The sequence below is a fragment of the Silene latifolia genome, chromosome Y (genome assembly GCF_048544455.1).
Source record: "Silene latifolia isolate original U9 population chromosome Y, ASM4854445v1, whole genome shotgun sequence".
NCBI lineage: Eukaryota > Viridiplantae > Streptophyta > Magnoliopsida > Caryophyllales > Caryophyllaceae > Silene > Silene latifolia.
In genome coordinates, this window is record NC_133538.1 from 17,922,724 (window position 1) to 17,938,976 (window position 16,253).

At 40.9% G+C, this 16,253-nt stretch overlaps 1 protein-coding gene across 1 annotated transcript; it reads right to left on the reverse strand.

Moving 5' to 3' along the window:
• Nucleotides 1-337: 337 nt before the first annotated feature.
• LOC141627670 (uncharacterized) lies at nt 338-12,684 on the reverse strand. Its single transcript, XM_074440899.1, has 7 exons — nt 12,330-12,684; nt 12,107-12,281; nt 11,699-12,029; nt 10,684-11,610; nt 8,644-8,704; nt 8,527-8,554; nt 338-617 (listed from the first exon to the last, which is right to left on the reverse strand). The coding sequence occupies exons 1-7, from the start codon at nt 12,682-12,684 to the stop codon at nt 338-340; spliced, it is 2,157 nt and encodes a 718-aa protein (XP_074297000.1).
• Between the last annotated feature and the right edge of the window lie 3,569 nt (nt 12,685-16,253).

Genomic DNA, 16,253 nt, shown 5'->3' on the forward strand with positions numbered 1-16,253 from the left:
TGTGATATCAAAAAAAGAAGATTTCAGAAACCTAAAACAAATTTCATGCATTATATTACCTAATTGGCATCCAAGCATCTAAGAGTTTAACCCAAAAACTTACATGATTCATCTAGTTCAACAACTAACAGCCAACTTACTAACAACCAACTTATCTAAACAGACTTGCCAATTCTTATCCAAGAGACCATTTATATAACCCAAAAAATGAGTAGTTAGAAGTTGGAATTGACATTACAAACACAGTTATAATGTCAATTACAACTCCTACAAAAAGTCAAGTTAAATCCAATGTTTTCAGCAACTAAAATAAAATGTTACCACATTAACTTCTAAATCATATTGGAGGTTGATTTGTTGAAGTTGAAGCACCATCAGTCCTTCTCTTCTTTGCTGTTGGACCACCTTGGCATGATCTTGCATTGTGTCCTATTGTCTTGCAAATAGAACATCTGTTGATGGTGGACCTGCTGCCTCTCTTTTTCTTTTTCTCATCAGGCTTTCTCTTTCTTTGTCTAGCTAGCCTTCCTGTTGATCTTTCTTGTAGTGGTGGCTGGATCATAGGAAACTGAAATTCACGCCACTGATCCTTATCAGGCATAGGGTGCATGATATTGCTATAAGTTAACTTATAGCACATCCCAGAGAGGTAGCCCTTTAAATATTGCTGTTAGGCCTGGAAATCCGCAGACCTTCCTGGTCATTATCTCACCTGAACCTGACTACCAGGTTGTTAGGGTGTCAGGCTATCAGGGCACTTGAAGATAGGCGCCAGGCCATGGAGAGGACAACGGTCGAAATATCAGGACGATATTATACCATATACGCGTATAATAAAGGAATTATATACGCGACATTAAATGTGAAGATTACGCAGTAAAAGCAGTAATTAAGGGAGGAATAATTAGCAATTACTACTGGCAATTATGGAGAATATTCTGCCTTTAATGACCAGATCAAGCAGCCGTTCAAGATGGAAGACTATATAAGGAACACTTTGAAGATATAGGAAGCATCTCATTCATATGCAAGAAGAAGCATATACAACACTTAGAGAAATACAAAGATTGTTATTATCACATAATTATTCTCCCAAATTACATAGTGAAATCCTCTCCTAGCTTGGTGCCCGTGGTTTTTTCCCATTCAAGGGTTTTCCACGTATAGTTTGTTTTGTTGTTGTTGTTATTTCATTTACGACTTATTATTGTACCCTAACGACCTGACTAACAGACTACCTAGAGCTAGTTAACCCTACACAGTTTTACCCTGACCTGATTTCGCCTTGTGCAAAATCCACACAAAACAATTGGCGCCCACCGTGGGGCATCTAGCTCTTTAAATCCTTTTTTCTTATCTTACAAAAACTCAAAAAACCCATAAAAATGGCTCAACCCACCGTTGAAGAACAATTGAATGCGCTCTCAAAAAATCGCCGAGTTGGAAAGCCCGAAAGAAAAAGTGGCCCAAACTGAAGCAGAAATCCTGCAATTGAAAGAATCTGAGTCGGCCCTGAAGCAAAAATTAGAAAAAACCTAAGGGGCAGGCTCTAGATTCCAACCAGAAACCCCGTTTTCATCAATCATTAAGAACATTGATTTTTCCAGCTTTGGGAGCCCAAGTATTCCTAAAGTCATTAACGTAGATGGTGATGATGAACCAAAAGATAATGATAAAGAGAAACCTGATTAATCTGCAGCAGCCATCATGATGGCAGTAGTTCAGGAGATCAAGAAACTCAATGAAAAATTCGATAAGATACCAGGAGTACCTGCCAGCATCGAAGAAGCCGCCCCTGATAGCTATGCTGACTCGCCTTTCATAGACGAAATAGCAAAAGTAGACCTACCAAAAAAGTTTACTATTCCATCCATGAGGGTATATGATGGAACCACGGATCCACAAAATCATGTGGCTCTTTACAAGCGTAAGATCTTTGGCGCATCTATTCCCGTGAATCAGACAAGTTTGCATGTGCAAAGGATTTAGAACGACCACGACCGCCCCGCCCGCAATGGTACATCAACCTTGCCAACCGGCAAGATCCATTCCTTTGCCAACCCGATCAATAGTTTCAACCAGCGGTTTGCAAGTAGCGGGAATTGGAAAAGTGATCCAGGTGACCTTTACCGAGTTACACGAAGCCTTTGATAAAACTCTCGGGACATTCCTTGCAAGATTCAACAAAGAGAAAGTGTCTATACCCGGTGTGACGTTGGAACAAAGAAAGGAGGCATTCGAGACAGGGGGTTACTACCATACAGTGACCTATACAACGAACTCACTAAGTATCCCTGCCACACCTTCGAAGATGTTCAGGCCAAGACTCTTGCTTTCATCAGGCTGGAAGAAGATAAAAGCTACAAACTTGGATCACCTAGTAGATCGAAGGACCATGAAAGAGGCAATAGGAAAAGCAACAGGGGGAACAATTACAGACCTACCCCATATTCCAGGCCAGACTAGTCAGAAATCAACCTGGCTCATGAGTATCAAGGTAAGGTTAAAAGTTTATCCACCTATCTCCGAACATAACTTCAGTGTTGATATTGCAGGACTAATCCAGAGACACAACAACATGGGATCAGCTGTTAGATGGCCCAAGAAGTCATAGAATCCAAATCCCAGAAGAGACAACTCAAAATGGTGCGAATTTCACATGGATATTGGACACACCACGGATGATTGTTTCACCCTGAGAAAGGACGTAGCCTACTTGTTAAAGTTAGGGTACTTAAAAGACCTGATCAAGACTAAGGGTAAGAACGCAAACCAGGATAAAGAAAACCAGGAGCACAAGCAGGATCGTAGTCTCCCTCCACCACCACCAATCTATGAAGTAAAATTTATATCTGGAGGTTCGAAAATTTGCGGTCTGACAAGTTCAGCAGCAAAGAAGATAGCCAGGACACCAAGAACTGTGTCACCCTGCAAGCCGGATCTAGTCCCTACAATCACTTTCAATGATTGTGACCTGGGGGCATCCCTGATGTTCATCATGATGGCCTGGTCATTTCTATGCAGATTGGAACACCACGGTCGAAGGATCCTGGTAGATGGAGGCACTCGGTGAACCCGATCATACTTGACGTACTGAAAGCCATGAAGATAAACGAGGATCAAATCACCAAGAGATCCAGCGTCCTAGTAGGATTCAGCGGTGAAACTAGGAGCACCTTAGGAGAAATCCACCTCCCAACCTACTTGGAAAGAGTCTCATCCTATGAGAAGTTTGGAGTCCTTGACTGCCTGTCATCCTACAATGCCATCCTGGGCAGACCCTGGATTCACAATGTCAAGGCCGTACCATCAACCTATCACCAGTGCATTAAGATACCAACAGACTGGGGCATAGCCACAATCAAAGGGAATCACAAGACAGCCCAGGAACGCTACACAACAGCTTTGAAGCCTTCCAAGGCAGGTAAGTCCCTGGCATAGCAATTACGATGCCTGTCGGGAGCACTTATGTGGCACCTCCCGCAATGGAAACAGATCGGGTAATCCTAGACCACGAGCACCCGACAGGTATGTTTTGATAGGATCGACGCACCGGATAGTGTCGAGGCCGAATCGGTAAAATTCCTTAAAAATAAATCATCTTGGTTTGCTTGGTCACATTTTGATATGACTGGAATTAGTGTCGATGTTATTACTCATAAGCTCAATGTTGACCCATCTTTTAAGCCTGTCTGACGAAAAGGCGCAAATTTGCAGTTGAAAGAAACACCATAATAAATGAGGAAGTAGAAAAACTATTGGATATGGGGATGATTAGGGAAGTAATGTACCCTGAATGGCTGGCTAACGTGGTTGTTGTGCAGAATAAGAATGGGAAGTGCAGAGTTTGTGTAGACTACACTGACCTAAACAAAGCCTGTCCTAAAGATCCATTCCCCCTGCCTCATATTGATGCCATGGTAGACGCCACAGCAGGCCATGAGATGCTAACATTCATGGATGCTTCCAGCGGATTCAATCAGATAAAGATGCACCCTGTTAACCAGGACGATCGCATTCATTACGAGATCGGGCATATCTTTATTTTACTGCCATGCCTTTTGGCCTGGAAGAATGCGGGGGCAATGTACCAAATACATCAACATGATGTTTAAAGACCAGATAGGTGACATCATGGAAGTATACATAGACGACATGGTGGTGAAATCCAAGAATGCAGAAGATCATGTGAAGCATCTAGAAATAGCATTTGAGATATTAGAAAAGTATAACATGAAGTTAAACCCCGCAAAGTGCCACTTTGGAGTCTCTGCAGGCAAATTTCTTGGATATATGGTCACAAAAAGAGGCATAGAAGCCAGCCCTGAACAGATAAAGGCTATCCTGGAACTACAGTCACCCAAGTCTGTCAAGGATATCCAAAAATTGACAGGCCGGGTGGCTGCCCTGAACCGCTTTATATCAAGATCCTCTGAAAGATGCAAAACATTCTATAATCTCCTCAGGAAAAATAAACAATTCCAGTGGACGGATGAGCATGAGGCGACTTTTTCGGATCTAAAATCCTATTTATCATCTCCACCCTTCGGCTAAGCCGAAAAAAGGAGAACTTTTGTCGAGTATACCTATCTCATCATCGACACAAAGATCAATGTGATCTGGTTAAAGAACAGACGGGCAAAGAACATCCGTCTACTATGTAAGTAAAAGCCTCGCTAGATCTTTGAGTTGAGGTATGGACTACTTGAAAAATATGTTTTAGCTTTAATTATGTTATGTACCCAAGTTGAGACCTTATTTTGAAAGTCACCCCATTATAGTCAGGACCAACCTACCCATAAAATCTGTCCTGCGCAAACCTGAACTTTCAGGCAGGATGGCCAAATGGTCAGTACTGATTAGCACATATGACATCTCTTTTGAACCCAGGGCAGCGATCAAATCGCAAGCCCTAGCAGACTTTGTGGCTGATTTTAGCCCTAACCTGGAACCGGACCTAATAAAAGAAGTCAATCAACTAGAAAATAAAACCCCAGACCAGGAATGGACCCTATTCATAGATGGGGCATCCAACGCCAGGGGGACAGGGTTAGGACTAGTACTTAAATCACCACAGGGAGACGTAATAGCTCAGGCTGTGAGCTGTGAATTCAAAGCTACCAACAATGAAGCAGAATACGAAGCCCTGATAGCAGGCTTAAAGGTATGTCTAGACCTCGGTGTTCAAAACCTAAAGGTAAAAACTGATTCACTCCTAATTGCCAATCAAATAAAGGGAATTTATACGACTAAGGATGCAAAAATGATTTCGTATCTAGAATATGCAAAAAACCTTACCGCTAAATTTGCTTTATTTGACATAGATCAAATATCAAGAGACCTGAATACCCAGGTTGATGCTCTGGCCAGCCTAGGTTCAAATGTCACCCCTACTGTTTTTGACAAGATACCAATTTTGCACTTATTAGAGCCAACCATCAACAAACCTGAACAGGTCAATCCTGTCAATCAGGACAATAACTCTTGGACCAAACCCTATTATGATTGGTTTTTCCGAGGAATACTGCCTCAGGGAAGACATGAGGCAAGGGCTTTTAAAATTAGAGCTTCAACTTATGCTATCATCAATAACACCATGTTCAAGAGATCGCAGGCTGTACCCTACCTGAGATGCTTGGAGCCTGACGAAGCCAAACTGGTACTTCAAGAGATACATGATGGACATTGTGGCAACCACAAAGGAGGAAAGAGCCTGGCAAGCAAAGTTCTCAGGACAGGCTACTACTGGCCTACACTGAGGGCTAATTGCCTAGAATACTCTTCAAAATGCGAAGCCTGCCAAATTCATGCCCCAATCATACATCAGCCATCTGAACTCCTTCATTTAATTTCCGCACCATGGCCATTTATAAAGTGGGGCATGGATATTGTGGGAAAACTGCCTGTAGCTTCAGGGCAAAAAGTCTTCATGTTAGCCATGACTGATTACTTCTCCAAATGGATTGAGGCTGACTCTTTCAGGCAAGTAACTGAAAAAGAAGTAATATCCTTCATCAGGACAAATATTATTTGCAGATATGGGATCCCATCAGAAATAGTATGTGACAACGGAACTCAGTTCGTAGGGAAAAGAACCCAAGCATTTTGTCAAGAATGGAATATCAACCTGGTAACATCAACCCCTGGATATCCAAAAGCTAATGGCCAGGCGGAATCAAGCAATAAGGTAGTCATAAGTTGCCTAAAAAAGAAGCTGAAAAGAAGACGAGGCAGATGGGCTGAAGAACTTCCATTAGTTCTATGGGCAGACAGGACAACTCCAAAAACTGCAACAGGCCAAACACCTTATTCCTTGGTGTATGGCTGTGAAGCTGTCATCCATGCGGAAGTACGAGTACCAACATTCAGATGCAACCTGAACAACGTTGAAGCATACAAAGACCTGATGCAAGACAACTTGGTCCTAGCAGAAGAATTAAGAGACGCTGCCAAAATCAGGATGGCATCATATCAACAAGCAGTCGTCAGGACTTATAATAAAAACGTCAGGATCAGGGTCTTTAAAGAAAGAGACCTTGTCCTACGCAAAGTATTTCCAAATAAAAAAGAAAAATCAGCAGGCAAACTGGCTCCCACATTGGAAGACCCTTACTTAATAGATTTAATTGTTGGACAAGGAGTATACAGGCTCCAAACATTAGAAGGGAAAATGATCCCAAGATCCTGGAATGTAACTCATTTAAAACTATTCCATATGTAAAGATCAGGCTACAATCAGGTATAAATTCAATCACTACTCAACCCAACATGCTATGTGATGAACTACATGTTTTACATGCCTTATCTGTATTTTATACCTGTTCAACTAACCCATATATTTACTTTTTGAATCCTGAACAATTATACATAATAAAAGATTATATGCATAAATATTCAGGATTGAGGGCTACTCTACTGTACATTCCTGAAACAAACATTCTGCACTTAACCGTGCCTAACGAGTTGGTAACCACCACCAGATACATTAAAGAGTCAGGACCAATCAGGCATGAAATAATTGCCTGACCGGACTAGGTTTACTGCCATTGATTACAACCGGCTGGACGCAGCAAGACAGGTGCAAGGGTGTTTTATCCCGACCATCAGTCTAAATGCCCTCCTGACAGGCCGAATATCAAGCCCTCCAGCTAGGCAGGGGACATAAGCCCTCCTGACATGCCGGATTTCCCACCCCTTCAACCATTATAGCAAAGAAAACTATACTTGGTTGAAATTTTCATGACAAATTAAAACGAAAATAATGTGCAGTTTATTCAAGAAGAATAATGTGCAGATCATTCAAACGAAATACTTGACAGGCCCAACAGGATGAAACTCACAAATCAAGCAAAGTCAAAAGTGAAACCAGCAATAGGCCATCATGCCTATATTAATAAAAACCTTTACCCCCTGGGGCAAAGATGCCAAAATATTCATAAAGGCCAGGGAGAGTCCCCCTGACCTAAAACAGGAAAATAAAAATAAATGTTTGCCCAGGGACATCCCCCCTGGATGGGCCAAAATACCAACTGAGAAATAAAATATATTATTGCTTCTCCTTAGAAGCAGCAGCATCAACAACCTGCTCCCCACTCTTAGCCGGCTCAGCTTCAACGCCCTGCTCCCCCGGGGAGTCGACCTCCTGTTCATTCTCCAAATTATGCAGGTCAGGATACTTTGAAGCAGCAAAAGCCATCTCAGCTGCAGGGTCCCATTTGGCCCTGGCCTCGACAGGCTCTGACATAGCAGCCGCCCTCCCTTTGATATAGAAATAGAGGGAAGCATCATCCAGCTTGAACTCCAAGTCATCCCTCTCTTGCCTAAGCTCCTCATTCCTATCCAAGGCCTCTTACAACAGTCGCTTGCTTGAAACCGCCTCAGTCTTAGCAGCATCCCTCCCAGCTTGCACCCAGGTCAAGTCAGCAGCTTTAGCAGCCAGGTCAGCCTGTGCAAAATCCAGCTCAGATTTTAGCCTATCATAATCTGATCTCATCAGATCAATTCTGGCTACCAAAGAAGTAGCCTAATAGGCATTATGGAGACAGGTTGCAACACCCTGACCAAAAACAGAGAAAAATATGAGTAATTTATACCAACAATAGAAAACTACCAAAACAAAACACATTTAGAAACCATGTCAACATACCTCCCTCACAGCAGCCAGGGCACCAGCCAAGAGGCTGCCTGAATGATCCACTGAAGCAACTGCCTGAGTAGCAGTCTCAACAGGGTCAAGGGTAAGCATGACATCCGATTTAGAGGCTGCATAGTCCCTGATCTTCACCCTAGCAGCCTCCATATTATCCAACCTGCTCTCACCTCCCTGACTGGGGCAGAAACATCAACATCTTCAATTCTTCTTTTTTGGGCTGCTGAACTTGTTTCAAGCAGGGCGCACCGTAGTAGTGACCTTGCGAAAGATCGGATCGCTCAATCAAGTCAATAACGGGTTCAGTTTCCCCGCTTCCCTGGGGACCTTCCTCCTTAATCTTAGCCAGCCTGGCTGAGAGGTCAGCCATACCAAACCTGGGAAGGCGAATAGACGACATGGTGGCTGCAACACGAAATGTTGTATCAGCAATACAAACCAAACATTATCAGGAAGCCTAGGTAAAAAGAAAGGAAATATCAAGATGGACTTACTGCCTGAAGTAATGGCACTAGCAGCCCCTGAAGCTTTAGCCACTCTGGGAGCACCGTCAGCCTTCAAACAGCGTGGAAGATTACCAACCCCACAACAGAGAGGCCAGGACCTCTTCAAAGGAGGAATAGCAAGGAAAGCGAAACATTAGGAGTGGGATACTCGGTTTGAACTCTGATCATCAACTCGCACACATAGGAGGTATGATTTATTATAAATTTCATTTAATTTTCACTAACGAGATAAAACATGCGGCAAAGAAGGAAACCAAAAGACTCACCACCACGCAGCCCTCATGATTTAAATACGCCAGGTCGGGACCCACAGAATTGGTCCCGACAAACATGTAGCCAAACCCCACCCTTATCATGGCCACTTTGTCCAAGTTACTCGAAGAGGAGTAGTAGACGCCCGACCTTAAAACTTATACGGCCAGGATCATTTATTTTAACGAGATAACAGTCTTCAAATCGTCAAGAGAAAAAGAAATATTGTGTTTTTTTACAGAGGTTCTCAATAGAACATACAACCTTCCACACCATTGGCATTAATTGATAAGATGGAACACCGATTTCTTTAATAACCTCAACCATAAGAGGAGAAAAAGGAAGCTTACAGCCTGCCCTGAAGGCCCAGTCATGGATACAGAACCAACCAGGACAAGCCCAGTCAGCCCTAATAGGAGAATCCTCAGGGATCCCGACTTCAGCATCAGCAGGGATGATCCCCTTATCCTTCAAAATCTTCTCGAACTCAGGCTTCAAACGGTTTGCAGGAGACTGATCCTTATTTAAAGCCTTCGTAGGCTTGAATTGAAAAGCACCATGAGATATTGAGATCATCTCCAATGGAGGATCACTCGGCTTATCTACTATGGGAGATGGAGCAGCAGAAAGAAGCAGATAAGGTTTTAGAAGAAATTTCCTCAGGATTCTGAGGAGGAGGAGTTGCAGGAATCGCTGCCCTGGTAGATTTTTTCTTTACAGCCATTATCTAAAAGATTATGGAAGATTGATTAAAGATTGAGGGAGTTGGGAACTAAGAAAACTGAAGAAAAAGATTGTTAAAATAAGATAAGAAGAAATTGCGTTGGTGAGTTCAAATTAATGAAGCACACAAGTATTTATAGTGAAAAAGATTAGGGTTTCAGCCGCCAAATCATTAAGGCAAGTTGCAGTAAATAAACACGCGTCAGCAATTGCAGTAAAAGAGCCGTTACAGGAAACTAATCAGGAAAAACTTAACCGTTGGGTAATCTTACCAATAATAAAGTTATCTCCTCGTTTTTTCGTCCTGGCACACTGCAAATGAGGAGATAAGGGGCTATTGTTAGGCCTGGAAATCCGCAGACCTTCCTGGTCAGTATCTCACCTGAACCTGACTACCAGGCTGTCAGGGTGTCAGGCTATCAGGGCACTTGAAGATAGGCGCCAGGCCATGGAGAGGACAACGGTCGAAATATCAGGACGATATTATACCATATACGCGTATAATAAAGGAATTATATATGCGACATTAAATGTGAAGATTACGCAGTAAAAGCAGTAATTAAGGGAGGAATAATTAGCAATTACTACTGGCAATTATGGAGAATATTCTGCCTTTAATGACCAGATCAAGCAGCCGTTCAAGATGGAAGACTATATAAGGAACACTTTGAAGATATAGGAAGCATCTCATTCATACGCAAGAAGAAGCATATACAACACTTAGAGAAATACAAAGATTGTTATTATCACATAATTATTCTCCCAAATTACATAGTGAAATCCTCTCCTGGCTTGGTGCCCGTGGTTTTTTCCCATTCAAGGGTTTTCCACGTACAAAATTGTTTGTTTTGTTGTTGTTGTTGTTATTTCATTTACGACTTATTATTGTACTCTGACGACCTGACTAACAGACTACCTAGAGCTAGTTAACCCTACACAGTTTTACCCTGACCTGATTTCGCCTTGTGCAAAATCCACACAAAACAATTGCATTGGTTCTTCTTTGTTGTGATAGATGACCCTACATGCATGCTTACATGGTATCCCAATCACCTGCCATGCCCCACACAAACATGATTCATTCTTCAAATTTACAGGAAAGGCAGTTGTGGTACCTTCAACCACCTCAAATTCTCCACCTCCAGCTTTTATCACTCTGCAATGCCTTGAGTCTGAACAATTAGACTTAATAATACCCTTTGCATATGGGGTAGGATCATATGGTTGCATAGCCTCAGCTATATCAATTATTTCTGCTATCTTGTTCATCTGATACTGTCTTATCTCTTCCATCAAGACAAGAATTGGTTTGGCCCTCATGTCACTAATCACAACATTAAAAGACTCAACAAAGTTTGAGGTATTATGATCACAAGCTGTTAGTGGATCAAATTGATGTCTGGACCATTGTTGGGGAACATTGGACAAGTAAGCAAAAGCTTCTCTAGAAAGTCTAGCTATACCTGTCATTGCTTTGTTGAAGACAAATGGTGATGTTGTATTGGCAGCCTTCCAAAACAGATCATGATAGCCAGGCCCTGCCCATTTCTCCTTGAAATTTGTGTACAAATGCTGAGCACAAATTCTTCTTGTGGTAGTTGGGAACACATTTGATAAAGCCTTCTCAACACCTTTCATTCTATCACTAATGAAAGTCCAGTGCCACTTAGTACAACTTTCCCTCTGAAATACCATCTTCAAATTTCTGAAAAAATAACTCCATGACTCAGTTGTCTCCTTACCAACAATAGCATATGCAATGATAAACAAGTTATTGTTGCCATCCAGAGATAATGCAGACAATAACATTCCCTTAAACCTCCCCTTCAGATGACAGCCATCAACTCCTATTATTGGCCTACAACCTCTCAGGAATCCTTTTGTCCAGGCAGAAAAGCTAACAAACATTCCCTTAAAATAGGTCAACCTGTCAGTGTAAGGGGAATGCCATGTAATAAGTGCCCATGAACCAGGGTTGGTCTGTTTGATCATCTCAAAGATAAGCGGGCGAAAAATTATAACTTTCCTCATGTCCCCCAAACACCTTCTCAACAACTACACTTCTGACCTTGTACATTGTCCTCTTTTTCACAGTAATCCCAAACTTACCCATTAACAAGTCTGCTATGCCCTGAACTGGCATACCAGGATTTGCAGTCAATTCATCTTCTAATTTAGAAGCCACCCATTTAGTTGTTGCCATAGGATTGCACTTCAGAAAATGGCATTGGATATGTTCACCACTAATTGTCTTGATTGCCCAAGTTAGTTTATCAGGGATTATGGACACATGTATCTTCCAAGTACAATGTTCTCCACTACACTCAGCTGTGTACCTCACCTTATCAGATTTGCTGACTATAACATTGAACCCTTCTTGAATGCGTGAATCGAGAGCACTGACACAAAGTCACTCTTGGTTTGGAACAGTAACCAGGGCCTCAACTTAATCTCACCCCACCTTTCAGGTACATACATCTTACCATTCTTGTATGCCTTATCCAATGTAACTGCCTCATCCCCTTCCTTTGCTTCATTAACTGTTTTATCAAATGGATGCATTTTATCCCCTTCCACTGTTTTATCAAATGGATCCTTGCTACACTCAGATGATTGCTCATCCTCAGTACTATCTTCATCTTCTTCACTCTCTTCATTAGAGGCAGAGTAGTCTTCATCAAATTCCTAACTCTCTTCACCTTCACCTTCATCCTCATCCAAACCCAAATTTATTGGCTCACCCCTTCTCTTACCCCTTCCTGTCCTTATCTCAGTTGCCTCAGCATCACTTTCAGGAGCAGTTGACTTAGATTTTGGAGTATAAATACTTTTTCTCTTAGCAGTTGATTTAGGAATTTTCTGCTTTGGGTCAGGCCTTTTTTTAAACAATTGAGACAAGTTTGGGGTATTATCAGGAGCATTTTGATTTTCTGTGCTAAATCTATTAGCAGTTGGGCAATTTTGGGTGAACTGACTTGCTGGAGTGTTTGCTTGAGTTTCGGGGAGTTTCAGGTATGGTGGTGGTGGTGGTTGGACTTTTAGGAGTAGTTTCATGAGAAGTTGGGTTGCTGTTTGTTTGAGGTTCAGAGTTATTCTTGTTTTGAGGTTCAGGATTGGTCTTTTTTTGGGGTTTATGGTTAGTCTTTTTTTTACGTTCAGGGTTGGTCTTCTTTTGAGGTTCAGGGTTGGTGTTTCTTTGAGGTTCAGGGTTGTTGTTTTGTTTTGCTAGATCAGCCAACTCTTGAGACTCAAAGACTCTAGTATAAACAGTCTCATTTGTCTCCACATCCACAGTAGGCACTTCAATTGCCAAAGGTTCAACTAACAAACCTTCACTCTCCACTGCTGTTTTTCTCCATCCTTTCCTTTTCTTTTTTCTTCTGCATCTCCTTCCTCTGTTCTTCCATCATTCTTGCCTTTTTTATTTCAGCCACTAACCTAAACTCCTTAATTGGCTTATTTGTGTCATCAATCCACACATCAATTGTCTCAAAGCTTTCATAATCCCAAAACATTTTCAGTAAATCCCCATCATCCTTAATGTTTACCTTAGCATCATTCCTTCCTCTATAATACATAGCATATACAGAGGGCAATAAAACTTGTTGTTTCTCAGCAACAAACCCAAGATCAACAATTATATCTAGTAATTGTATAAAATCCACATCATATATAGCATAATCAAATTTTTTCCCTTTATAGTCACATTGCAACCAAAACGCAGCTTCCATCCTACCATTTTAAATCAAGCATTATTTAAATACAATCGAGTAAAACACTAACCCTAATTATTTTTAAAAAAAATTAATAATTGACAAAATCACTCCAAAATGGAAAGGGATAACAAAAGGGATAACAAAATCAGAAAAACAAACAAATACCCTAATTATTGAATTGCAATATTCATAAAACCACATCAAAAACCCTAATTAAAATTCACAAAACAACAATTATCTACATGCAAACAAAATCGTTTACAAAAATCCTCATTTAGATATGAGTTAATCACAAAACAAAGAGAAAAAGATTCAAAGAAACGAATTTTAACCAAAAAAAAAAAAGAAATAAAGATGAAGATGGTTACCTGGAATACAATAGCAGCGACGAAGATGATGAAGGGTGTGATCAAAATGAAGAAGATTGATGAAAAATAAGAGCTGATTTGGGGTTTTTCGGGTTGTGGAGGATAATCGTCTAATGTTATGGGGAAGTGAGAGAGGTTGTCCTTTTTTTTATTTGTTTATGAGTGAAATGGGGGGAAAATAAGTTAGGTTGATGGGGAAAAGGGGGGAAAATAGGTTAGGTTGATCAACAGGTTGAGGGGAGATGACGCCGTTATAACGGCAAGAAAAGTAAGGGTAGTTTGTGCACTAAAATGAAAGTTGAGGATACCACAAATGACAAACTTAAACGCAGAAGTCTACGCGAATTAAAGCCAAACCCTCCTGGGGACACCACGTGAATTATCCCTTGATTAAATTAGTATATATCGTGTGGGGTCGGAAGGAAAGTAGAGGGAGCAAAATATATGGGTATTTTTTGGGTTGTGAGAGGAGAAGGTAGAAGAGAAGGTAGAAAAAAGAAGGGAGATAGTTATTCTCGTTCTTGGCATTTATGTGAAAGTAAAGTCCTTTTATCCTTTTGTTTATCTCGAGTAATCCAGCTTTATTGTGTTGAGTAATTCAATAATTTACAGTTCCTAAAATTGCATCATTTAGTCTGTTAATTTATCTTCTGCAAGCAAATAAAGTTGTTCCTTTTCATTAAATTCTGAGTTATTGCCTTGTTTGCTACCAATAATTGTTGTTATATGCTGCACTAGGCAAACCATTATATGCGAATCATGTTACCCCTCATAAGGAACGTTTGGGGTTTGTTAGGGTCCTGGTTGAATTGGATGTATCTAAACCAGTCCCAGATCAGTTATGATTACATTCTCCCTTTTATGGAACTATTCTCCAGAGAGTAGAGGTTGAATGGACGCCCTATTTCAGTCATCACTGTAAGAAATTTGGCCATGAGCAAACTCACTGCAGATTACTTAAGAGAAACTGATGTAGTTGGCACAAAACCTGCTCCTAAGGAAACTTATAAGGCAGTTCTTACTGCAAGAATGCTGGTGAGACATCTTCCCAGGTGCAGTGCTCTGAGCATGCTGAACGTGATGGCACAGAGATTTCTCAAGGGTCTCAGATTAAGCCAGTTCAGAAGATGGCCAAGGATGCTCTGGTGGTTAAATCTTCAAAAGAGAATGAGGAGTTGGCAAGTCTGAGTCTTGTTCAGGATCCTATGAAAAATGTTGACAGTTTTGGTGGTCCAAACTCCAACAAAACATAATTCCTCTATTCTGAAGGGGATTAGAGCAAATGCTGAGATAATAGTGGAGGAGCTACCCATTGAGCCTATCCAGCATTCACATCACTCTTTTCACACTGCCAAATCAAAGCCAACACTAACTCTATATACTGGACAGAAAGAATATAGACCACTCATAGAGGAGCAGGTTATTGATAGAAATGATTACATCCCTCCTTTACTCTCCCTATGAAGATTGGTTCCTGGACTATTAGAGGCATGAATGATTCTCTCAAGCAAAAAGTAGTAGTGGATTTTTTATAGAAATAAATTGGATGTTATAGGTGTCCTGGACACTAGAATTAAGGTTCATCACCTAAATAAAACTATGCAGACCAGCTTTCAAAATTTATATATCTCACTATAATGGAAGAATATTGGTATTCTGGAGGAATCCCCTCATTAGTATGACTATGGTCAGTGAAGGTAGACAATGGATTACTCTTCATGTGCAGTATATGAATCACTTTATTGGCTACATCACTAGCATCGATGGGGCCAATGATGGAGGTAGCAGGAAATCTCTTTTGGCTTATCTAAGAAATTTTAACCTTGACTTCTTCTTCTTGGAGATTTCAACTATGTTATAAATACTGAGAAACGACTTAGTGCTTGTCCTCTTGTCTTATCTGAGCTGGATGATTTTAATTCATGCATTGATGATACTTGCCTGGATGACTAATAAGTAACAACCGGAATCCAGGAAGTGGATTAAATTGGATAGAGCATTATCAAATTTGGCTTGGGTTACCTCATTTCCTTCCTCATTTGCTGAAGCTCTTGTCCCTGGTATCTCTGAACACTCTCCCTTAATTGTAGTCACTGATCCTCACATGGTGGCAAAGCCTAAACCTTTTCAATTTTTGAATTGTTGGATGGATGATCCTCTTTTTAAACCTACTGTATCACAAGTTTGGGGCACTAGAATTATAGGAAATAAGGTGTACACGCTGGTTACTCATTTGAAGCTTTTGAAACCTTTTTTTTTTTGAAGAAACTGAATGCTAAGAATTATTCACACTTGTCTCAGAGAGTAATTAAGGCTAGGGATAAACTATATTATAGTCAAAACCAGTTGCAGTTACACCCTGCTAATGTTGCTTTGCAAACAGAAGAAAATGAGCTCAATAATCAATATTGTACTCTAAAAAGAGCAGAGCTAAGTATGTTGAGCCAAAGAGGCAAAGAACATGATATTCAGGCAATGGATGGGAACTCGGCATATTTCTTTTCCAGAGTAGCACCCAGGAGAAATCTATAGTAAATAA

Bases quoted from the DNA above. Each gene is read 5' to 3' on its own strand.
- LOC141627670 (XM_074440899.1), bottom strand. From the start codon at position 12,684: ATGAAACTACTCCTAAAAGTCCAACCACCACCACCACCATACCTGAAA. The intron at 12,030-12,106 runs GTATGTACCTGA...ACTTTGTGTCAG, and splicing joins GCATACAAGAATGGTAAGAT to TGCTCTCGATTCACGCATTC. The intron at 618-8,526 runs GTTTGGTATGGC...GTTAACTTATAG, and splicing joins TCGTCTATTCGCCTTCCCAG to CAATATCATGCACCCTATGC.